Raw genomic sequence first — 25,350 nt, 5'->3', positions numbered from 1 at the left:
CTCTCTTGCCATTTTTACGTCGACCCAGACTTGACTGGGACGCAGCTGCTCTCTATTGCCTCTTTTCTATTCACGATTCCAGCCCCGCACGGCTCCACGCCGCTCGATCTCGCTCTACTCAGCACGAAACCTATGGCGTTTCCATCGACTCACTGACAGCTGGAGTTTTGGCTTGAAGTCCGACCTCCAAATGTCAGCATCATGCGCTGTCTATTAACTGTTATGGTCTTTTTATTTGGTGTGAGCCTAGCACAAGATAAGTTTAACGTTACAACATGCAAAATAAAATAAACACTCACTATAGCACATAATCACCTCAAACAGTGATCGGTTTGTCCATTGTGGTCCTTAATATTTTTGTAGTTGCATTTTAGTTTCTCGAGCTCTACTAAGCACTGCGGTGTGCTGTAAAATCTGTGGCTTGACATTCTCTGCACGACCTCAGCGAACACTTTCTCATGCCACCAGCCTTTCTGTGCCCAGATTGGACCTGCTGATAAGCAGGGACCAAGAAAGCCAATAATGGACTGGAAAAGCCAGTAATGGAAACTGTCACAAAATGGGCTGGGTGGAGTGGAGTTAGCCAAAGTAGAGCCCATGATAAAGAGGCTTTAGGGAACATCCCCCCACCCTGCGCAGAACCCCATCTGACAGACAACTTTAACAGCTTCTCCTCTGTATGGTTTGAAAAGCAGCTGTTCACACCTCGCACCAACTTGTCCACGTCTCCTCTGACATAAAAGCTCTACATTGTACCTGATTGTGCATCTCCTTTTGTTGGAAAATATTTAAAATACTTAATAGGGTCTGCATTGCTATGCTCAAGTTAGGTTTAATAATGTGTGAAATAAAATGTACTGTGTAACTTAGTGGCTTGCTCAAAACAGGCAGCTGTGTGTGTGTGTGTCTGACTTGGCTGTGGTCTGCCCGGCAACAGTGAAGATATTTCTGTACATGTCTGAAAATAACAGCCAAAAGTAGAATAACAGGAATATTGTGAAGGTCAAACAGACAGCTGAATGCCAGGTGTAAGAGTTCAACTGACACTCAGCTAAAAATATGTGTATTTTCTTTGTAATTGTACACGCCTTGCTTTTGAATAAAAACCCTGTCTGGGGAGAGAAGCAGAGAAGTGTTCTGGTGACTCAGCTGGAATCTCTTCCCCAGCCGGGCGAAAGAAACTGTATGTTTCCTTTTATTATTTAGTTTTACTAAAACAGTATAGCATATGACTTAGTTTTTCCAAAACAAACGAGCACGCAGGAGTTTCTGGGAACAACTCCATCACTTTCTATCAGAGTACCCACTTGTACAGGTCTAGGGTTAGGAAAAGGGTAGCCAACACATCTGCAGACCCCACACATCCTGGACTCAAACTGTTAACTTTTACCTTCAGGTCAGATCTACAGAGAGTTTATTCCCACCAAATTTAAATATTCAATGTCTGTACATTGCAAGCAAAGTGGAACTAAAATCAAATTTTTTTGTGCACAAATGTGGCCAATAAAGCTGATATTTTGAAAGTCTGAATTAAAAAACGAAAAAAAAAAAAAACTAAATTCCACCCAAATCCAAGGTCATTGTTGCATAGGAGAATTAGATTTTAAATTACTTACCTAGTTAAATAAAGGGAAAATAAAATAAAACAAATATTTGTACTCAGCTGCTAGTAGTGTCTGAATAGGAATCTGGAAATACAAATATTATTTCTATCTCTAATTTATTTTTCTGTCAAGAAAACAAGGAGATGATCATTGTACAGACATTTGAAATAGAATTTAACAGTTACTGGTAACTAGGGCTGCAACTAACGATTATTTTGCTAATCAGTTAATATTTTGACTATTTTTAGATAAGCTGATTAATAATCGGATAGCAAAAGGTGCTTAATAGGAGATTTTGTCACAGAAATTGAATCCGGTGAAGGTAAAGCTATGCCACTTGAGGAGTTCTGCATATTTACAGACAAAGGTTTTTCACCTTAAATGCAAAATATATATTTTTTGGAACAGTTTTGTCTTAATTACTGCTGACTGGTTTGCTCCTTCAGAAAATGGCATGTTTTGACTGTATATTCCAGATAACGATTATTCAATTACTGAATTATTTTACAATTATTTCAATAACTGATTGATCCAATTAATTGCTTCAGCCTTACTGGTAACTAGTTCTTAATATGGTTACTGTAGCTGAAAATATTTTTCTTTTACATTATTTTTCAAGGGATGAATAACTTTTAAATTTACTTTTTCCAGAGATCGATAGGTGGGCATTAAAAAAGACCTAAACAGGGATCAAAAAGTCAGATGGACAGACTGATCAAACTTAAGATAATGGCACAGGGAATAGAGTCTGGAAAACAAATACTTCCTTCACTCTAGTTATTTTTTTCCATACTCATCCAGACCTGTTAAATCCTTATATAACTCCATAGTTTTCCAGACAGTTGATACTTGACACAAATTAACAGTGCCTAAAATTTTTCATTTATCTTTCCTCAAGTGTTTTAATTCTCGTTCCAATCAGTATTGTAAGCAACAATGTCCAACTAAAGATAGCAATATGACTCTAAAATAAATTGGGGTAACTGCTTACATATAAATTTCTAATAATAAATTGGTATTTATTTAAAGCGAACAAATAGGAGCTGGCTTTATTTATTTATTTTTTTTCCATCAAAGCTGTCAATGTGTGATGTAGGCTTTGGAAAAAATTTATATTTACAGCAGGAAAATAAGATAAAGTAGTCCCTTCAGACAGATGCAGACATGTAAATGCAGCTAAAAGCAAACAATAGAAACAAACTTATTGCCAACCTCTATTATTATTTTAAGGAATGTCATCTGTCTCCCCATAAAAATAAAAATAAATGCATTTATTGTTTAAACCACTGGGCAAATTTATGTCTGGTTATTGTCCAGCTAAAATTTATTCAACTCTAAAGATATACCATATTACTTTAATCTAATTTGTTCATTTATTTAAGAATGCTTTATTCTGTTTTGGTTTAACTGTTTTCGCCCTTTCGCGGCTGTGTGCAGTCTTGCAGAGCGGCAACGGTAAATGTGAAAGGCGCGTCATCCATTATCCGATAACTGCTAAAGCAGAAGTAACTCAAGAACATCTGGATTTCATTGGCGGCTCGAGCGTTTCAGACTAACCACCAAACAATTCACGACAAAAACAAAAGCACATGGCACAACAAACTGCTCTCTCTTCCTGCAACAGACAGAAATACTGACTGAGCAGCGCTTCTTGTAACAAAATTGCCATAGTTGATACTTTGTAGTTGTGCCTTTACTATTTCCGGAAGTGAAAGGCGAAACAGCAGTTGAGAAGTCACTTTTTTCACTATTTCGTCACACGATATGAAAAACAAGAACATGTAAGGGGACACATATCTAACTACTACTACTAATAATAATATTGTCAGACCCTCCGTCACTCATGTGGAACACAACACGGAGCTGCCGTGCTGTGAATCGTGTGAAATAAACTAATAAACTAAACTCCAGTGCCGTGTTGTTTCCAACATCAATGCACACGTGCCGCTAGCGCATGACGACGGGCTACTTTCACCGTTTGTTGTGGGAGAAAAAGCGCGCCAACTCGCATGAGAATTTCTAATGACGCACTCGCGGTTGAATTTTACGGACATGGACGAGGTCACCCACCTGACAATAAATGCTGCACTCCATGGTCGAACACGCACTGATGCTGCGGACAAATTTAAACACTCATGCTATCTTTGCTGGATTAATTATGCAGGAAGTCGCCATTAGCGTCCATTGTAGCAGCCGACCAGAGTCTCCAACAGTTATCTTGCAGCCTGCACGCAGTTGAGAGGGTGTCCGTTCAAAGTTGCGCTTAAATTCTCTGACTTCTGACTCCTCCTACTGCGGGCGGACCTGTATGGAAGTCAATTAGTGCCAGCTGAGAAAATAAAAAAAAAGCCTGGGGAAATGATGTTATTTGCAACAGGTGTTTATAAAATGTTTGCTGGAAAAAAGTTTCCCTTTATATCAAAAACTGGAGTGGGCTTTCATCTCCTCAACAAGACAATGAAACATTTTCATTAAAAAAAACAATACATTATGGCAGATCAGCAACAACAAAGAATGTCATTTATTTTGTGAGCACAAATGTATCATGCATTGTTACATTATTTTCCCTTCCACAGAGGCGGTCCATGAGGCCAGCTGGCACTTTGTATTCTTTCAGAGCAACAAAATTGTGTAATCATGGAATTTTCCAGAACTTAGTGGGTTGGGTTTAAGTAATATTTGCTGACTTGGGAAGTCAAAATTGTTTATCGAGTTAATAATAATAACTCAATAATAATAACATTATTATTATTAACTCAATAAACAATTTTGAGTTAATAATAATAATGTTAAATAAGTAAATAAACACTGAGCTATTTGCAGCTTCCTCCTACATCTGCTAACTAAGAATTTATTTATTTATTTATTTGTTTGTTTGCTCTTTTTCTTTTTTATGTTATCCAACCAAGGCGGTTTGAGATCAAACCTGGATTACCCTATCAGATTCACAAGCACCTCCAATTAGATTTTACACTTTTACTTGAGAAAGAAACTAGGGAAAATTCTTATTTTAATATAAGATTTATTATTGTTACTGTGTTGTCTGGAGTTTATACAGATGTTTCACTGACATGTTTTAATTCTCCCATGACTCACCACGAGTATGATAGGACCAAGTAGAGTCACATGGTGAGGGCTGGTGAGGCATGTGTCCTGGCTAAGGGATAGTAGGCCTACAGAGCGAGGCAGATGTCACGAGAGGCGCCAGACAGAACTGCACGCGGGGTTGCTCTGACCCCCACAGGACCATAAATCTAGGGCAATGGTTGGAAATGTGGTGTGGAGGGCTCCCTGCTTGGCGTGTGGAAAACCCACGAAAGAGACAGGGGAAAACTTGAGTAGCGCACACAGGGTCCGTGTGACCCCTCCAGGACTGCGGGACGGTTAAAAGATAGCGAGCGCCAAATGCTGAGGGATAAGAAACGAAACATGGTAGAAAGAAAAAAAAGCCAGACAGGCTTTCTGTGTTTAACAAAACACAAAAAAAAAAACACAAGAGATTGAGTCCAAGTGAAGTAATACAAAGTTCATATTGTCTTTTGAGAGGTGCCTGTCTCATTTAGAGAACATACATTTTAAGTTTAATTGTATGCAACTAATGATGTAACTATAATATTTAGCTTTCTGTACCTTTGTGTACTTCTCTTTAATGTTTATTTCCTTTGTTGCCTTTTGTTGTCTCTGCCCACATATGAGCAGGGCTATAAGCGGATGCGGGATGAATGTGGAAGTTTAGGAGGAAAACCTATGGACTCTGACTTATTTGAATATTTTTGATGGCATTAGACTTTTTATAGCAATTTTTCATGTGTAAGCTACCCTATATGAAAACGACCCAATCCGGAACAAATTGTTTAATTACTGCCAAGTAATAAAACCTTACTTCCTGGTTAGGGAAAAGTCCTTAACCAAGCCAGGTGTCCAATCTTTCAGTGGTTCTCCTATTCATAAAATATTCACCTTTACAATAACCTTGTGATAACTTTGTTTTTATGGTTTTAGTCTTTATTTTATCTTTTCTGATACTGTCCCATGTCATGTGATGTTTTATGGTATAATTAATTAATTTTATGGCTTAATTAATTGTCGGCAAAGACAGGTCAAACGTTAGTACAGGATTGTGTTGGTATTAAAGTGACATTATAAGTGTATTAAAATTGTGAAAAAAGAAAAGCATTATTTTAATGATGCTAATTGTTCAAACAAATTATTATTTTACATGTGCTCTACTCATCATTAACATAATCCTGTCTGGAGAATTATGCCTTGCATATGATCATTGTAGATTATGCAAATCAGAAAAACAATATTTGTAAAGCATAAATAGGTTTACAAAGCAATGTGCACATTGGACAGTTTATTCGAGCTTAATTAGCTTAAACCCAGACGATACAGTCTATCAACAGGATATGACTTAAAATATAAAAATATAAAATAACAACAGTTACATGTAGAAACTACAATAATTCAAGCCAGAGACACCAGTGTACTGTCAGTAGTAAAATACAGGCTAAATACATCACATTTATCATGAAACCGAAGAACACAGTGAAAATGTTCTTCCTAAAAACAATCAGAAAATTTCCAAAGAGCCCACAAAAGCTGTTTAATTTAGTTGACTCAACGTTCATTCTGTGATATTTAGCTCTGCATTTGTCCCAAATATAGTTCCTTTTTGTTTCTTTAATAATAAAAGCTGATTGTTTAAAAGACAAAACAATTTTCTATTTTGTATCTGCCATCTTAAGTCTTTGTTAACAATCCCTTATTTGATAAAACTGTAGAAAATGTGTGCTTATCAAGAACAACAGCAGAATCCAAATATGTATTACACTTTAAATGTACTTCACACTTCAGGTACTTTTCCTGAAGCAACATTTGAACTTCTGGAAGTTCTGAATCAACCTCATTTATGTCTCCGGGTTTCCTTCAACTCTTCAGCCTCTGGAAACTACTGTCTTCAGAGACATATGACAACAAAGATCCTGTTTAACCATCAAAGTCTGGAGCATCAGTGCCTGCCACTTAAAGGAAGAAAACTGAAGATTAAGTCGTATTCCCTTCAAGAAATCACTCGTTGTTACCAGAAGAATCTTCTCCATCAGGTGCATGGATGAGCCTCCGTCTTCAAAGCCTCTCCAAACTCACTAGTTTCAGCATCAGGGAAAGACAGGTTGAGTTGATTGATTTATTTTTATTGTTGAAATTATTTGTATTGCTGAATTTAAGCTGTTACTGACCCCTGCAAAAGCGTTAATAATTAAAGAAAGCATATAAAATTCTAGTTAATTCGTGGACATTCAATTATTTGAGTCACCGTATTTTTGGTTTTTCATTGGTGGTAAAAAGTCGTTTCCTGATTTCAAGATATTTTAGGAGGTTTTTATAGGTTGCCTTAGTCAAGTTTGTTAAAACAGCGCCCTTGGGGCTCGTGCCGAGCTACTAAAATGAACCTAGCCCATATACCAAGAGTCAGTTGTAAAATTAGGGAATGAGCAGCCGTGAACAAAAGTGACTGTTGAAAGTGTGGATAACTGCGATAGGCTACTCAGTTGTCCAGACCACCAGTTGAAGAAGGGCGAGACTTTTGGATGAAGGCTGTCAGAGGCTAGATGAGTAATTTCCCGACACCAGCTTAAACAGAACTTTCAGTAAACCTGCTTAGTAAGATCTTTCAGGTTTAGGGAAGTCCGGACCCGTTGGATGGAGAACTGGATTGGGGAAGTAGGAGGGGTTAGCTCATCGGACAACGAAAAGAGATTTTGTGCTTGTCGATCCACAGCCATCAACTTTGTTTAATAAAGTTTTACATTAATTTAGAACACCATCATAAAATATACAACACCTAAAAAAACGCAAAGATTTTAAGAAAGACGGTATTTTATGTCATCTTCTTTTTGCTTGTTTCATTTCATTCCTCCACTGGCTCCTTAACGATGGGAGTCCCTGTAATAAGAAGAGGAAGGGATCATCAGTCACACAGTTAAAACCATATGTTTACATACATTTGATAAAAAGACTGTCAAAATAAGGTGAGATCTTTCCATGTAATCCATGCAACATTCATTAACTGCTACAGTTAAATCCATAAAAAACTACAATAAATATCCTTTTGTGTAATTCATGCAATAATTATTAAAATACACAGTTGAGGCAGTGGAGAGAAAAACAAGCATGTTCTCATATTCTGGCACAGAGAAACTGGAGGGGCCTTTTTAGAGCCACATATTATCTGCCACATATTATCTGTCTTATTGTTTGCAAAAATATAAACAAGTATATCTAAAGAAATGATGTATGATGATTTTACATTCTTTCATATGTATTAAATAAAATTAGCAATCTTTGATTAACAAGTTAAAAGATGTATGATTGAAATTTGGTTAAGAACTGAGGATTAGAGTAAAAAAAATATTAAAGTTTGACATTCTCAGTCAGATAGATATGAAAGAAATATAACGTTAATAATTTATGAAGCATGAATAAAAAGAATTGTAACTGTGTTTTGAAGTAAATGCAGAAAGCTGAAGAATGGATTGTGTAATACTGTGTAAAGTTTAAAACTGAACAGATTAGGGAAAGAACTGTAGAAATGACTGGGAGTGAGGAGAGCCAGTTGTATGCTGACAATGAATCCTTTTGTAAAGAAGAAAGGGAGGAGGCGACTACAGGCAGCTGTGTGGTTATAATTGGCATCTCCATGGCCGAGACAACAGCATCCGTGGGTCACAGTGACCGTGACTAAAGTATTGGGCAATAACCAAGAAGCCGAGCGGAAAAGGTTGCGCAATTACTAAGAAGCCTAATAAGGGGCTGACTGGTGAAAGCATCAAGCGCTATAAAAACAATGCTGAGAGCAGAAACGGGGTTGGACATTCAATTATTTGATTCACCGTATTTTTTGGTTTTTCATTGGTGGTAAAAAGTCTTGTTTCCTGATTCCAATATATTTTAGGAGGTTTTTATGGGTTGCCTTAGCCAAGTTTGTTAAAACAGCGCCCTTGGGGCTCGTGCCGAGCTACTAGGTCTTGTTCAACCTTGGGTACAATTTCAATGTGCCTGAGGTGTCACCTACATCTGTTCAAAGAGCTGAGCTGAAAAAGCGTAGCTCTCGATTTACTGGTCGGTCTACATTTCTACCCTCACCTATGGGCATGAACTTTGGGTCATGACTGAAAAAACAAGATCCCGGATACAACTGGCTAAAATGAGCTTCCTCCGCAGGATGGCCGGGTACCCTCTTAGTAATAGGGAGAAGAGCTCTGCCGTTCAGGAAGAGTTAGGAGTAGAGCTGCTGTTCTTCCACTTCGAGAGGAGTCAGCTGAGGTGGCTCGGACATCTGTTTTGAATGCGTACATGCGTAATCTGCCTACCTACCCCACAAAAAAAGCAAACAACATTGTGAAGCTGCTGGCCGAAACTGGTAAGAGTTTTGTTGTCCATGGTGCAATGACTCCTGTACCAACATGGGCTGAAAGGCCACGCAGCAAGGAAAAAGCCATGTATACAAAAACAGAATATGAAGCCAGATCACAATTTGTAAATGCACTCAGGAAAAAAGAGCTCAATTTTTGGAAAGTAATTAGTAATTATCGTTGGAATAATTGTATATAGATTTATCTTACATTTCCTCTTCTATTACCTTTGCTATTTGACCTTCATAACCTTTCATGTTGTATGTGTAAGCAAACATGTGATGAGTTGTTTTGCAGACAAAGAGGAAAGGCGGAATCGAGATGATGCAGTCACAGTTGGGGACTCATCACAAAGACAACAGTTGATTGTGTTGAGCAAAGATCGCACATATCTTATGGATACTATGCAAGCGTGTTAGTACAGGATAATGGTGTGCATGACCTATGTCACGTTGCTGCTGTTTGTTTTCCCCCACGCTTTAGAGCAGCAACGTTCATGTAACTAGGGACCACCCTAAAGATAATACAAAGAGGATTCGGCAAGATGTGTTTCAGAGCGGTAGGAGATTTGTAACTGAAGCACATCTCTGTCCGTTCTCCTCGCAGCAAGTAAGAAACTAATTCTCTTGTCATTCTCTTCTTTTTTGTGATGTTATAGGTATTTTAGGTTGTTTGAACCTGACAATTATGTCCATTTTAACACTTAGAAGAAAATGATGGAAGTTTGCAAGCTTGCGAATATGATCCCACCTATAAAACACAGGGGTCGCAGCATCATTCAAGTATCATCAATTATCAAGTATCATCAATTGTACATTGTAAATATGTATATTCTGTAATACAAAAACAAAACCAAAGAGCAAAGAGTACCGGAGTCAAATTCCTTGTTTGTATGTTTGTATGTACAAACTTGGCAATAAAGCTGATTCTGGTTCTGATCATGTTGTGTTTGGCTGTGAAAATAAGATGAGGTCTTTCCATGTTCCTACACTGAAAAATTTTTTGAAATGGCTTGAGTAAAATATAAAAGCACCGAAGGGAAAGTGCTCACATATTTAAGGATGTATTTGTGTTATTCTTTCTTATATTTACCTTATGTTCTTTTCTTTCAATATCAACCAGTAGAAGCATTTTTATATATACCATTGTAATAAGTAAAGGATGAAGCTAAAGCAGGAGTTTGTAAACATCATGATGGTAACGAAGAAAAGCTGAACATGAGAACTGATGTGTGGTATGTTAAACAGCTCACAATCCATGGTAGTTATCAGGAGGATGATGTTCATTTCTACAATAAATAATAAACAAATGATGATAAGAACTGAAATGTGACATGGTTTTTACAATGCTTAAGCTGATTAATATGTTGGTTTTGTCTGGAGAAGTTCAAAACATACTGTGAACCAGAGTTAATCATTAATTTAACAGACAGAGACAGAAATCGCAGCTGTCAGCTGCTGACAGGGTGAGGAACCATGTGGAAAGTTGTCAACTACAGTCTGATAATGATAGAGTCCTTTAAAAACATCTGGGATTCAGATGGTGCTCTGCATCACCACCAAAATAATATGTCCTAGTACGCACCTTGTCTGAAAATGTCATCCAGATCCGTTAAATATCTTTTTGAGTTATTTTGCAAACAGACGGACAGAAAAACCAACAGCGACAAAAACATAACCTCCTTGACGGATGTAACTAGGACTGGCACTCGCCAACCATCCCACTTATCCCCTGCTTTCAGGCTTTAAACTACTGAAATCCATTCACTGCTGTTCATTTCAACAGGACTGAGACTAAAATTGTCAAAATGAGGTGAGGTCTTTCCATATTTTCATACAGAAATTAGTAACAATACCTGAGAGGGAGGTGAAACATTCAAGATCAAGATTTTGATCATTTTCTAGTATGATGGTATATTAATTTTCTTTCTATTTCTGGTAGCAGCGAAGTTTGATTGAATCTTTTCTGTACTCGTCAAACAGTAAATGCATGGCGTGAAAGTGGTAATCTGAATGATTCTTGGTAAATGAGTGAATAATAGAAAATCTTGGAGAACGTGATTAATGCTATATTTAAAATGAATCCTGAAGTAAGTAAAATGATCACTATAATTAATGGAGAGTTTGTTGTTAAATGTTTGTGGATTTATTACGTGTTGGCAAATAATGTACATCTGGAATTAAAGTAGGGGTAAGAAGGGCGAGGCTGGGAACGTGACAGAAGAATTAAAATAATCAACCCTGACTCAGTATAGACACTGCTTTTCAGAAAGTTCCTGCTCTGCAGAACATGAAAACACTGACATACATCACCATCATCACATTAGCTAACACAGGGCAACACAATCACACAGATATACACAGCTGAGAGAAGCAGGCGAGCATAGGACTTCTTAAAAGGTCTTAATGTTGGAATAGTCCTCGTGTGCTGTGGGACCTCATTCCAGGCTTCAGTGAGTACATAATGAGTAATGAACGATACTTGTACATCCCTTGAAATGTACCATATAAAATGGGCAAAATAGAGGAACTGGGTGGCTGTTTGCCGCAGACAACTTCAGGCCAAGATCCAAGACAGAGAAGACTCAAACGCACAGCAGATTGCAGGGAGTGCTGGGGCCGCATGTGAAGCTGAATGGTAAAAAAGGGTTCAACCTATGAGCCTGCAGATTGGGGATGTGCTCTCAATGAACTGCTGGTCATACCAAGACGACTGAGGAACTTGGTCAGTGGATTTGCGGTGCCTGATTGCCCACAGCGCTATGACCCTAAGCATTCTAGATAATCTGCAGTTTCAACTTACAGTTTTCTCTCATGGATTCGGAATCAGCAAGCTCCGAGTTAATAAAGTTTGGGTCATCAGCACTTATCCACTCAGAAGAAGGAGATGCTGGGTCACAGCCTGACCTTTGTCCAAGATTTCAAGAAGCCATCACCAGATGGGACCATCGTCAAGAGGGTATAAAACATTTTCTGTCCAATTCCAAAACATTTAACTGAAATTCCTTAGCCTCATTGTGGGGATAGATGGTAGCAACATCATTATCTTGATTTGTATGTTGCCTATTTTTCCTGTGCAGCTGGGTTTAAGCTGTTCCTGCAAAAGCCTTGCAAATTAAAGAGTATTTAGTTAGAGAAGTTCCATCTTTGACTCATTTACATTCATTCAGGTTTTTCAACAGAGGTAAAAAGCCTTAGTGCATGGTTCATGGAACTCTAGGACGTTTTTATAGGTTACAATGAGCTAAAAACATGTGAAAACAACATCCTTGGGATTCAATTCCGAGTCACTAAAACAAATCTAGCCCAAATACCAAGCAATATTAAGAAACTTTATTTATGCTGGACAACTAACAAGCTGAGGATGAAAGCGAATACCACTACAGCCCTAGTGGTCATTGTTTTTAGTTTTAGAGACATGTCTGCTTAGTGCGCTCACCGTCTAGTTTCTTTAGATTGGGAAGCTTTTTGGAGGCTTCATCCATCCAGTTTCCCTCTGTGGAATGCTTCTCCTGCAGTGGATTTCCAAGAAAAACCAGGTCCACCAAGCAGGGTAGGTCAGCGAGCCTCACAAACTCAGCTACATAACATTGGAAAAAACAACACACCCAACACTGAATCCATATTATGGATTTAAAAGAAACCAATAACATAATACATTTCAATAACATGAACTATGATGTAATATCAACTACCTAAAGAGACCAACACAGAAAGCATTTATACTGTAAAACAATTCATGTCTTCAACTGTATCTGCTGGTTGTGTTAATGAGTGTAGCGTACCCCAATCTTTGACGAGGTTGTTGGACATGTAGAGGACTTTGAGTTTATGCATGGAGTTGACACCTTTCAGTTTGTCTATCAAATTATAGGAAATCCACAACTCCACTAAAGTGTCTCCGACTGCCTCCTGCAAACACACAAGCGACAAACTGAGACAAGAAAGACATTTAGAGAATGAACAAAACAAGTTAAATTTCTTGTGTAATCAAATAAGTATTCTGTTTGGAAGAAAAATAAAAACACAAACGTAATTACAGTAGCAAATTAACTCAGTGTTAATTCAAGATTGAACGGATCTTACCAAACCTCCAAGAGTCTTTATATTATTTCTGCTTAATGAAAGTATCCTCAAATTCTCTAAAAGGACACAAACAATAAATTAAACCAACACATTTCCATCTGTTGAGCACAACAGCACCTCTGGGTGAAGTTAATCCAACAGCATATTAATACTCACTGAGGCCATTGAGATTGGTTATTTTCTCAATGCAGTTAGTGGACAGAGACAGCTTCCTGAAGAGGACATGAGACAAAAACATTTTAGGTACTTGGAGGATTAACTCAACATTTGATTGGCTTTGGTTTTCTTCAAAACTATTAAGGAGCATTTTAAACTCACCGGGACTAATAAAGTATTATGTGGAATTGAATTAAATAGCTGTTCACATCGACATGCTGTGTGAAAGAAAATTTATTTAATTGTTGATAGGAATCAACTAAATAAAATCCTCCTGGTGAAAGTCAAATTTATTATATTGATACAGTCCTGGATAGGTGTGAGATTCTCCCTTTGATGATAACATTGACAAAAAAGTCCATCATTTCACTGTAACACATATTTGGACAAAAATTTAAAACAATGATAACAATAATGTCTTTTTAATTCAGTAAGCAACAAAAGTATGACAAGCTAATTTTCGCCCCCAATAGTCTGGATTTCTGCTCAGACAGCCAGTGTCCAGTTGGCCCTGGTCTGATGGTAAACCCTGGTTTACATTCACTGTGGTCACCGGCCTGTGGCTAGTTGTGGTTATCAGACCCTGCATCAAAACAGGACTTACTCGCAGCAGGTCAATGTAGAGAGAGAAGCATCCATCTTCTCTATAGGAGGAATCTGACCATACAGTTTAATTTCTTTAGCCTCACTTGTTTTCTCCCCGGTCTTCTCTTCCTGCATACACAAAACACTCAAAACAGCAATTCAAACATCTAGTTCAACATAAGACAAGTAGCTTATTCACGACATTGTACTATTGGGTTTCTTTGAAGTGTCTGTCCTCTGCTCACCCATTTGTTTAAAGCTTCTTTCATAGTAGTTGTCTTTGCCTGGAGACATTACATGAAATATTATAAGGGAGGCTGTCAATAAACTATGATGGCAGAATAGCAGCAAGGTAACAATAGCAAGCTAGCAACGACCCAATGTAAACACACTTTATCTAAACCCACTGTATCGTGATCATTATTAATACTGTTAATTTATCACTACACTACAGAAAACTGCATTTGACGTGGTTTGGTAAACTAAGCATGCGCACAGACCTCCACCAGACTTAGCTGAACTGATGTTAGCCAGCTATCAGCTAATTCAGTAATTATAATGAGTTTAAAGCCAAGCCAGCGTGTCGTTGCTACATCAGTTCTAACTCTCTGTTGGGAGAAGCTGCATGTCCGCCTCCTTGGTAGCAGTTAGTGCGGAATAAACAATCAAACAGCGAGTTAAATATACTGAAACTACCCGGAATTACCATGTTGACCACTGATGTCTGCCCTGTTGTTAACGGTGTCCGTTTGAGTTCTGGTTGCTATGGCACCGACAAGCCGCGCCTGCGTACTGTTTGCAGCTCGCCATTTTTTCTTTTTCTCTTTTTTTTTTTTTTTTTGGTTTAGTGTTTTGGTTATCCAAGAGAGCAAATGAGTTAAACAATATAGATTATAATAATAATAATAAAGAGTGAACTTTAAATGCACCTGTACTGTGAAGGTGTCTTGCAGGAAACAAATATGGTTCAATTCAATTTAATTAAGTTTTATTTATGTAGCTCCAATTCACAGCATGTCATCTAGGCTTTTTACAAAGTCAGTTCGATCGAATCATACAAATTTCAAGTTAGGTACATACATTCAAATTAATCCTAACTGTCAAACAGTGCAGTTAGATTCAGTTCATTATACAAATTTGTTAAAAAGTTTTTCTGCTTAAGGAAACCCAGCAGATTGAAGCGAGTCACTGACTTGCAGCATTCCATCCTCCTAGGTGAGCATGATAATGGGCAATTGCTTGCGTTGACTTTGCAGCAATCCCCTCATACTGAACATTAGTGGCTCATCTAGGAGAGAAGGACAAGTTGGCGAGGACAGTTTTTATGTGGATGCAATGATTAATGGCTAATCTGTGTAAGCCTGAAATAAGCACTATCCACATAAAGACTAAGAAATTTTGAGTGACCTAAAGTAATTATTTTTTAGTATACGATTTATTGGTATATAGAAATCAGTGTGTGCAAGGACCTTCTGTTTGGTTCACAACAGCAAAGAATGATAGTCCTGACTCCTGCCTATCTCTTACTCACTCTTTATCTGACTCTTCACACTTCCAAGGCCGAAGCTTTTCTCATCTCACAAGTCAGCTCCCTTATTCTGGTAAGCAGACACTTTATTACTACTGAAGCGAATAATTAGTGAAAAACAACGCCTTGTTTGGCGAAGGATGAGCTAAGCAAGCAACTTTTCCATTGTCCGCCTTATCTGTTCTCTGCAGCTGTGCTAATTCTTTAATTCCTGGGGTTACTGCCTTTGACCTTTATTGTTACAATGCTCTCTCAACTAAAATAAGCACAACAATGTATGACATGGCATGATAACATATGGTAAAAATATAAAACTTCATAGAATGACATCTTTAAAAGTGTAAACAGCTAAATTAATAGCCTTACCACAATGAAAATGGAACAATGTGTGTAACCCCCCCTCTCCACCTTCCCTTAGCAGTCCTATTATTGATAGTTATGGCATCTGAGTTTATTTCTTTAACAAGTATTGCAAAGGGTATGTGCTGCAACACTAAAGGTCATGAAGGCATTTTAGACTCCATCTTAAGCCAAACTGAAATTCTTGCTTTATCAAAAACACATTCTCACTGGAAATAAAAATAAGTTGCTTGAGGTATTTTAAACTGTGATGGGGGGTGATATGGTTAGGTTTGATGGTAAATAGTGACTCAAGAGAGAAGTGTTGCAGCAATTGCCTTAAGCAGCTTTCTAAAGTGCTTGCAGCTGAGCAGTATTAAAGAGAGGAGAGTATGCAGGAACAATGTGTCTGGGAAGCATAGGTGGAGATAAGGATATGGGTGGTGGATCTTTGTGACAAATACTGAGGCGGTGGGGGTGCTGGAATGTTTATGCTTTGTTGGACTGGTAGGGCTTCTGAGCTATAGGCAGGAGGGAGAAATGGGATGTTAGACTAGGTATTCTCTAAATTACAACTTTGATAAGGAGTTGTTGTTCGCCGATTTAACAAAATGCTGACGTTTGCTAAAGCCTTGCAGCGTTCACACAATATAACACATTGGAGACACGAAATGAGCATGTAGCTGTTAAAGTCAGATCATTTATTGAAAAGAGCTGACACAGTTGCCATCAAACCATATTCTTCTGCTGAATCAAACACAGACACGCATTTTTCTCACACAAACACACCCACACAAATTTCACTTTTACACAATAAAACCTAAACACAAAATGACATTTAGTGAAAAACAGAAGCAACCAATGACCAAAACAAACTAAGTGAGTTTAAACCCATAAAAACATGTATCATGTAGAGGATTTTCAACAGCAGAAAACACAAACAGAAAATTCGAGAAATGTTAGCTGTAAACCACAGAACAGAACACATTGTATCATATTATGGAGAGTTTTGGCCAACTCATTGCTTGTGGAAGAAGTATGACACACATGGAGAAAAAAGTTTCACTCAACTGAAAACAAAATCTGAAAATAGGAGTGTTGAATGTTCAGAGAGAATTAAAGTATCAGGCAGCTCTTCTTTACAGAAGTGCTTTTATGCCCATCAAAATTAAATACAAAAAAGACAAACAAGAAGGTAACAAAGTTAGCTAGCCCTTAAATCAAACTTTTCAACACATTTGTTCTTAATCCTGTATATAGCTAAATCCTCTTGTTTTTCATTCCCATTTGGTAATTCCTCTGGTTGAACATCATTTTAGTCCTCAATTAAAAATAAAATCTAAATCTATTAATATAGAGTTCCTAATAAACGTTTTTATTCCAAAGTACCCTTCAACTTACAAGCTTAAAAGTTCCCATCACCTCCCAACTTTCAGACCCTTCCCCCAACACCCAGATCTACTCTCCACTCAGTCCCATCATAGCTCGTCATGAGAAGCTTCATCTGCTTTGAGTTTGAACTCTTCTTCTGTGATCTTTCCATCTCCATTACGGTCTTGGTTAGAAAACATGTTGTCTATAATACGGTAAGCGTCAAAGCCAGGAGCCAGGCGTCCTTTACCGTCGTTCACCTGCTGCATGATGTAGTCGGTGAACTGCAGAGACATTAAGTGGATAGAAAAGGGTAAACTAATGTCCTAAAAAATAGGTGCAAAAAGTGGAGATACTTTGAAGTTCTAGGAATATTACATACCTCTGAGGGCTCCACTTCTCCATTGTTGTCCTTGTCCATCTCAGCAAAGAGGCCCGGGGGCACCTCATCATTCCAAATAAACATGTAGCCCTCAGGAAGTCCCTCCTCTATCTCAACCAACTCGACATCAAACAGCATCACTGCACTTCCTGGAACCTGGTCGGCTACACAAACATAAGATGATCAGGAGCTGAACTGAAACACAAGGAATGACTTCAGGTTGACAATTTAATTCAGTTATCAAACAAAGGAGAACTCATCCTAAAAAGTCTTGATTCGTCAACGCAGTTGATGATGAGCAATATACACCTCCATCCTCAATATTTTTGTTGACACGTTTTATTCATCTTCTCATCTTTCTTCTTCACAGAAGTACAACGGCTCTACTCTATACTGCTGTGTGCACAGAGAGTCCTCTCCCTGCTTTCTGCAGCAGTAGGTATGTGTTTGCCTTTGATTCAGCTTCAGTCACTGGCTGGCCCTGTCTGGGCTATTTCAAAACCACTATGGTGGACAGAGAATCTTGTTACTTCTTATTGTGCTGGGTTATAAAATTTCTTCAAAGTATTTAAAGGTCGAACAGTTTTAAAGTGTGCAAGTGCTTCAAGTGAGGCAATGTGTTAGGGTTAATTAATGATTATATATGTTTTAACTTTAATAGAAGTGAAGCTTGCTGTTCAGAGTGATTATATCTTATATGTACAAGAGCTGCAAGATAGAGACAGGATGTTCTAGAACATTCTGTCGGTGCAGCTGTTTCCAATCTTATGAGTGTGCATCCCTCCCTTTAGTGGTTGGAGCATTTTGTAACCAGGGCGTTTTTCTCTTATCTCTTATCAATAAAATGCAGAGAGAGCAGAGGCTGTCTTCAGAGTGTGGTTGGAGGATTGTAACTGAGCAGCCTCTGAGACACTCTCACCTGCAGGTTAAAATGAACTAACTTCTCTGTGTCTTTCTTTGTGCAGAATTGTAAAAGTGTTTGGTGTTTACACCTAACAAAATGGTCCTTCGAGCCGGAGTCGAACCAGCGACCTAAGGATGACATTAAAAAAGCTGTAGAAGGTATTCCACACCCAAGAGAGGATGTGGAAGAGTGCATGAGGCAGATGGAGGATCTTAGGAGGTCCTATCATCTAAATGGAATAGAAGTCCAACAAGTCTGGATGTGTAAACTTGGTCCTGACTGGTATCATGTGAAAGGAGCTTACACTCCCACAACTGCAGCAGGTAATCACCAAGCCGCTGACAGCCAAGAATTAGAAACACAAGTCAAACCTCTCCTGGAGAGAATAAAAGGAAAATATAAAAAGAGAGCAAACTATACTGAAATAGGAAGATGTAAACAAAAACCAGACGAACCTTTTGATGAATATAGAGTAAGAATGGCAAAGGTTTTTAAAGTTCACAGTGGACTGGAACCAAGCGAGGATGAAAATGGTGCTTATCAGCAGCAACTAAAAAATGCACTCCACTCAGGCTCAACACCCGACATACATGGCTGGGTGAACCGGCATTACATAGGTATGAGTGGAGGCTCACTCACAGATTATATAAATCATGCGCTGCATGCTGAGAAAGTTATAAAAAGCAAAAAGGGTAAAAAGGACACAGTCAGAGACGCAGTATTTTACCAAGAGGAGGACAACACAGTGTACTATCAACAGTCTCAGGGCAGGGGAAGAGGCAGAGGTCGAGGTAGAGGAAGAGGTAGAGGACATTTTGGAGCACAAAATCCAAGAGCATGCTGGTCCTGCGGTAAAGAAGGACACCTTGCTAGAGATTGTAGGGAAGGTCCACCCCCATTAACCAAAAATGCGTGACTAGGATCAGAAACAAACGAGATAAAAGTTGATCAAAATTTAATACAGGAAAAAACTACCTCAGAAGATGAAGAAATATTAAACCTAGATGACCTGTTCTATGTTGAAAAAATAAGACCTGAGATAACCCTGATAGTACAAGGCACACCTATCACATTCCTTTGTGATAGTGGAGCATGCCGAACAACAATTAGAGAGCAACTACCATATGTGAGACCTAGTGGGAAATGTACCACAGTCCAGGCCGCACAAGGGAAAATTAAACAAGTAAGTGAAACAGAGCCCTTATGGATAAGAGATCCAGAAGGGAAAGCATGCCAGTTATCAGTTTTGATGCTACCAGAATGCCCAGTGAACTTATTGGGAAGAGATGGTTTAATAGCTCTCTGCCTAAGCCTGACACCAACCCCAGAGGGTTTGAGAGTCGTTAGAGGCAAACCTGAGGAAGTCTATGTAGTACAAGGGACGGGGACACCAAATTATTACTACACTTTAGACATCCCTAACAAACCGCCAACTGCAACAGGGGCATCACTAGTAGATGAAGGCCGACAATCAATGCGGAGCCCACAGGATGTTATGTCACCGGATGAATTACATGTGACAATGTGGTATACTGCAAAGCCAGATACAAAGTACATGAGTGAATTGAACAGAATAACTCCAACAAAGATAACAGTGTCATATGTGTACTCAGATGTAGAAGCAAATGCAGCAGCTGCAGTGATATTACCAGAAACCGTCAAACCACTATTCAGGCAACTTTCCGGGCCACACATATCGTTATGTAAAAGTAAAAAGGAAGAATGGAAAAACTTAGCCAAAATAGTGGACAGAGGTGAAAGAGCAAGGGACTGGGTAGTAACCGGCATGAACACATGGTATAGCCAGTCCACTGAAATGACCAAAAAGGCATTGTTCTGGACAGTAACTGTCCAGGCTGGAGTACACCTAGATCCAAAACAAAAGTGACACATCTTTTTCACAGAAAAGGAAGAGGAACTACTTAAGCAAGTTCCTGAGAAACTATGGTCACAAGGGCCTACTGATGTTGGCCTGGTAAAAGGAGCACTTCCTGTTGTGATAAGACCAAAGACAGAATATAGACCCAGAGTAAAACAATATCCTCTAAAACCAGATGCAATGGTGGGAATAGAACCTGTTATTGAAGATTTAAAGAAGGCTGGAGTATTAATTGAGTGTGCTGAATCACCCTGTAACACACCAATATTCCCTGTAAAAAAGGCACCCCCATCTGTGGGATGGAGGATGGTTCAAGATTTACAAGCAGTAAATAATGCAGTAATACAAAGATCCCCGTGTGTAGCAGATCCACACACGTTACTAAACTCCTTGAACCCGAAAGCAAAATATTTCACGGTAGTGGACATAAGTAATGCATTCTTTTCTGTACCACTACACAAAGACAGTCAATACTGGTTTGCTTTCACATTTAAAGGGAAAAGATACACCTATACCAGATTGCCACAGGGATATTGTGAAAGCCCCACGATCTACTCCCAAGTTCTTACATCCAGCCTGGCCACCTTTGACCCTCCACAACAGAGCCAATTGCTCACGTATGTGGATGACATACTAGTTGCATCTGAAACCGAAGAAATATGCAAAAAAGACTCTATAGCACTCCTGAAACATTTGGCTAAAGAAGGTCATAAAGTCAGCAAAAATAAATTACAGTTTTGCAAGGAAAGTGTAAAATATCTGGGCCATCAACTCAGTTCAGGGGGGAGAACAATAATGGAAGAAAGGAAAACTGCAATTCTGCAAGCACCAAAACCATTGACAAAGAAACAAATGATGTCTTTTTTAGGACTCACTAATTATTGCAGAAGCTGGGTGCCAAATTATGCGGAGTTAACAGCACCCTTACAAAGCCTAATGTACAAAGAAGAACTTAAAATGTCTGATCACCTAAAATGGAGTCCTGAAGCAGAAGATGCACTTTGTAAACTAAAACAAACTATGGTAGGAAGTTGTGTGCTGGCATTACCAGATTACAACAAAGACTTTGTACAAATGGTAGACTGTAAAGGAAATTTCATGACCTCCGTGCTGACACAACTACATGGAAGTAAATATAAACCAGTAGCCTATTACTCAACCAAAATGGATGCTGTGGCATGTGCCCTTCCACATTGCGTTAGAGCAGTGGTGGCTGCCTCCCTAGCAGTCACGTCTAGCGCAGATGTTGTACTTTTCCATCCACTCACCTTGAAAGTACCCCATGCAGTTTCAGCACTGCTCTTGCAAACTAAAATGAGTTTTCTGTCACCTGCAAGAAGACTTAGTAAAACTCTACATAAACATCACAAGCACAGGAGGACTAACACCCTATGAAACCCTGTTTGGGAGGCCATATAGATTACCATTCTTTAAAAATAAATGGGAAACTGATGATGAAAGCACACTAGCAGATTACATGAGAAAAATGTTACAGCAAAAACAACAAACAGATGAACACGCAAGTGACCATGAGCCTTTTGTGTCTACACAGGAAAAACCATTAGTTGAACCTGGAGACTGGGTCCTGATAAAAAGCATAAAGAAGAAGCATTGGCATTCACCTAAGTGGGAAGGGCCCTATCAGGTGTTGTTGACCACTGGAACTGCAATTAAGATTGCAGAAAGAAACTCATGGATCCATCTGACACATTGTAAAAGAATAATAGAACATGACTAAAATAAGTTTCTTAATAGCAGTGTATATTCTAACCATCATAATTTGTGTTGTGGTCATAGCATTGTGGTATCTGTTGTAGCATTGTAGCTCTTCATCTGACCTTCAGAGAAAGTCCGGCTACAAAGGGAGCTGCAATCATAGTTTGCAGCTGTCTCAAACCGGTGAAGATTGTCCACAGCTCTGCTACAGGTTTTTAGGAAGGGCGCCAATCTACAGAAAGATGTTCACACCAACACACAAAAAGATATTGATAATAGGGGGCGTCATCTCGATCATAATTGTAGGTGCCCTGCTAATATGGGAAAGAAATCATAGAACACTGCACAAAAGATCCCAGGCACCTGACACTGACAGGTCTGACACTGACAGGTGTGGCGCAAAAAGGGCCTACCAATTCGGATTAATGGTGTGTGTGCAGTCAAACACCGCCACGAGTCTTGTCATTCCACTTACCAGTCTGAGCCGTTCAACCACAAAAGGCCAAGATTATAAAAACTACAAATGGTACTTGACTAATGATCAAAAACAAACACAATGGGCCACAATAGTAGCTGATGCAAATAATGAATGGACCCCAACGTGGGGCACTACTGCATATGCAAAGCACCAGAAAAAACTGTTCAAACTTAACGTGACAGGTTCAGTTGTATATTTAACCGTGAACCTTACGAAAACTTCCCTAGCACCCCCTGGGTACAACACTTCTTGTTGGGGATTCTTACTATGGGCCTATTCATCAGGGGCGGATCCCAGTTTCCAACTATTTATCTGTGAACATAAAAATGCAACGACCCTTTCCCCAAGAGCAGTAGAAAGGGGAGTCAGAGTTGATCCTGGGGACCTGACAACAGATGACTGGTTCAAAATAACTACAGGAATATCTAAAATAGATAACAACTGGCTTTTAATGGCAGAACAGGCTGCCCAGGCAGCAAAAACAGATTGTGTAGTATGCATGGGAGCCAGACCCCTGCTACAAGTGGTTCCCTCAACGTTGACAGAAGAATGCCTAGTAGAAGTAATGAACAGCACAAGACCCTCGACAAACTGTACTATGTGGGATAAGATTTATCCTTTGACTACCGCCGAAAAACAAAAACCGATGTTTTCAAATAAGGTTGCTCCAGGAAATTTTTCCTGTATAAACCGAACAGGTGTGGGATCAAACATAAGCAGACTCAATAAAGATCAATGTCACTCCATCATAGCAGTAGGTGTCAGCTTTAAACCTAAAGCACGCAGCGACATCTGGTGGTGGTGTGGAGACGATAAACTGTATGACAGGTTGCCATACAACACAACTGGTTTGTGTGCATCAGTGTCATTAATATTTCCCGTGTCTGTCATTCCACTCTCAGTGGCAGATTTATTGGGTACAGTAGACAGCATATTTCCACATACCTGGAAAAATAGAGCAAAAAGATCAGGATGGAGTAAAGACGACCCTACTTATATAGATAGCATAGGAGTACCAAGAGGGGTTCCTGATGAATATAAGTTAGCAGATCAAGTAGCAGCAGGTTTTGAATCCACCATATGCTGGTGGTGCACAATAAATAAAAACGTTGATAGAATCAATTACATCCATTACAATGTGCAACGACTAGGAAATAAAACTGAAGAAGGATTCTCAGCCATCCATGAACAGTTGTCAGCTACCTCTCTAATGGCTTTCCAAAATAGAATTGCTGTCGATATGCTCTTAGCTGAAAAAGGTGGAGTATGTTCAATATTTGGGCATCAATGTTGTACGTTCATTCCAAATAACACCGCAGCTGATGGGAGCCTCACCAAGGCCCTGGAGGGCCTTAGGTCACTTAACAGCAAAATGAAAGATCATTCTGGAGTTGACACCACAATGTGGGATGGGTTTGGAGAAATGTTTGGTAAATATAAACAATTAGTGCTATCTATCCTTATGTCAATAGCAGTCTTTGCAGCTATTCTCACTTTGTGTGGATGTTGTTGTATTCCATGTATAAGAGCTTTGTGCACCCGTATAATAACCTCTGCTATTCAGCCAGTCAAAACAGAAATGTCAGAGATGTATGCTCTCCTGAGACCTGATGAGACAGAAGGAGACAGCGAAGGTGATGATGACCAGGAAGAAGAAGAGACTTCTCTGCATTTCCCTGATCTGTATCCTGACCCTAACGACAATTAGTTGTATACAGTAAACTTAAAGACCTCCTGCTACTTTTTCAATGACATGTACAGATAAAACACACCATGATGTCTTAACTGAAAATCTGAGAAGAAAAGGTTAATGATTGATGTATCAAGTGTTAAAACATTTATAAAGAGGAGGAAAATGTTAGGGTTAATTAATGATTATATATGTTTTAACTTTAATAGAAGTGAAGCTTGCTGTTCAGAGTGATTATATCTTATATGTACAAGAGCTGCAAGATAGAGACAGGATGTTCTAGAACATTCTGTCGGTGCAGCTGTTTCCAATCTTATGAGTGTGCATCCCTCCCTTTAGTGGTTGGAGCATTTTGTAACCAGGGCGTTTTTCTCTTATCTCTTATCAATAAAATGCAGAGAGAGCAGAGGCTGTCTTCAGAGTGTGGTTGGAGGATTGTAACTGAGCAGCCTCTGAGACACTCTCACCTGCAGGTTAAAATGAACTAACTTCTCTGTGTCTTTCTTTGTGCAGAATTGTAAAAGTGTTTGGTGTTTACACCTAACACAATGATATATGGAGGTTTGAACACTATAAGTTTTGTCTTGACATGTAGTAACACAGCACCATGGGTAAGTTGTTGAAGAGACAGACCTATTGGCCTGTGATGAGCCTGGAAAAATAACTAAGTTTCATTTTTTAAGGTGCTGAATGCACTCTGAGGTTTGATACGTTTTCCCCTTTCTTCCACAGATTTAAGTAGTTAACTGCCTATCTGTGTCTGAGTGTGTTCATGTGTAGACTTTGTGCATGAGCCCAAATCAATTTTAATCCAACTAAATTAATCATGTTGATAACATGAATTTGAATCACATTTAATTAAAAAATCAAGACAAATTCTTAAATAATGTTTACATGTATTAAGTACTAGTCATTTTAAAGTTACAGTTTTGTTTTTCCTTTAGAATTGCACTCTGACTGAAGCGAGCCCTGCTTTTGTTTGCTTTCCTCATCAGTCTCATCATATTTGATGTTCTTAAAACTGAGGCTTTTTAAAGTTAAATGCAGAAACTTAAAAGCGCTAAATTTTGTTTATGTATTTTGTGGGATGCAAAAAAAAAAAAAAGCATTTTTCTGAGGAAAGATAATCATTTAGAATAACTGACTATTAAAAAAAAGATCAATAGATAAAAGAATGATGCTTGGAGAAAAAAAAAGAGAGATGGCTTTTGCACAATA

The 25,350-nt window shown here is 38.7% G+C and overlaps 3 protein-coding genes across 10 annotated transcripts in view; all 3 read right to left on the bottom strand.

Moving 5' to 3' along the window:
• LOC124879274 overlaps positions 1-3,832 on the bottom strand; it is a 103,321-nt gene extending 99,489 nt beyond the window's left edge. For all 3 annotated transcript variants that reach the window (XM_047383732.1, XM_047383733.1, XM_047383734.1), the window contains exon 1: positions 3,675-3,832. In XM_047383732.1, the coding sequence (XP_047239688.1) occupies positions 3,675-3,698 (24 nt within the window). In that variant the 5' untranslated portion in view covers positions 3,699-3,832. The remainder of the gene's footprint in view (positions 1-3,674) is intronic.
• Positions 3,833-7,371: 3,539 nt separating this feature from the next.
• dnal1 (dynein, axonemal, light chain 1) lies at positions 7,372-14,663 on the bottom strand. Of its 5 annotated transcripts, none has more exons than XM_047383104.1 (8): positions 14,552-14,663; positions 14,091-14,129; positions 13,865-13,974; positions 13,261-13,316; positions 13,105-13,160; positions 12,804-12,930; positions 12,458-12,598; positions 7,372-7,550 (listed from the first exon to the last, which is right to left on the bottom strand). In XM_047383104.1, exons 1-8 carry the CDS (start codon positions 14,552-14,554, stop codon positions 7,516-7,518), a joined length of 567 nt encoding a protein of 188 aa, XP_047239060.1. In that variant the 5' UTR covers positions 14,555-14,663; the 3' UTR covers positions 7,372-7,515. The 5 variants fall into 5 exon arrangements, with proteins under 5 accessions (XP_047239060.1, XP_047239062.1, XP_047239063.1 ...); XM_047383106.1 differs by having other exon boundaries at positions 13,865-13,990; positions 14,552-14,606; XM_047383107.1 differs by having other exon boundaries at positions 13,865-14,012; positions 14,552-14,569.
• Positions 14,664-16,392: 1,729 nt separating this feature from the next.
• The window catches only part of fkbp9 (FKBP prolyl isomerase 9), a 37,535-nt gene continuing 28,577 nt past the window's right edge, over positions 16,393-25,350 (bottom strand). For both annotated transcript variants that reach the window (XM_047384654.1, XM_047384653.1), the window contains exons 9-10: positions 17,466-17,629; positions 16,393-17,367 (exon numbers count right to left, since the gene is read on the bottom strand). In XM_047384654.1, the coding sequence (XP_047240610.1) occupies positions 17,191-17,367; positions 17,466-17,629 (341 nt within the window). In that variant the 3' untranslated portion in view covers positions 16,393-17,190. The remainder of the gene's footprint in view (positions 17,368-17,465; positions 17,630-25,350) is intronic.

The sequence above is a fragment of the Girardinichthys multiradiatus genome, chromosome 13 (assembly GCF_021462225.1).
Source record: "Girardinichthys multiradiatus isolate DD_20200921_A chromosome 13, DD_fGirMul_XY1, whole genome shotgun sequence".
NCBI lineage: Eukaryota > Metazoa > Chordata > Actinopteri > Cyprinodontiformes > Goodeidae > Girardinichthys > Girardinichthys multiradiatus.
Note: the sequence above shows the minus strand (reverse complement) of the source record. Positions and strands in the feature narration are given on the sequence as shown.

Excerpts from the sequence above, each read along its gene's own strand:
- dnal1 (XM_047383104.1), bottom strand. Across the intron at positions 13,161-13,260 it reads AACCAATCTCAATGGCCTCA|AGAATTTGAGGATACTTTCA; the intron begins GTGAGTATTAAT and ends GTGTCCTTTTAG. Across the intron at positions 12,931-13,104 it reads TAAAGACTCTTGGAGGTTTG|GAGGCAGTCGGAGACACTTT; the intron begins GTAAGATCCGTT and ends GTGTGTTTGCAG.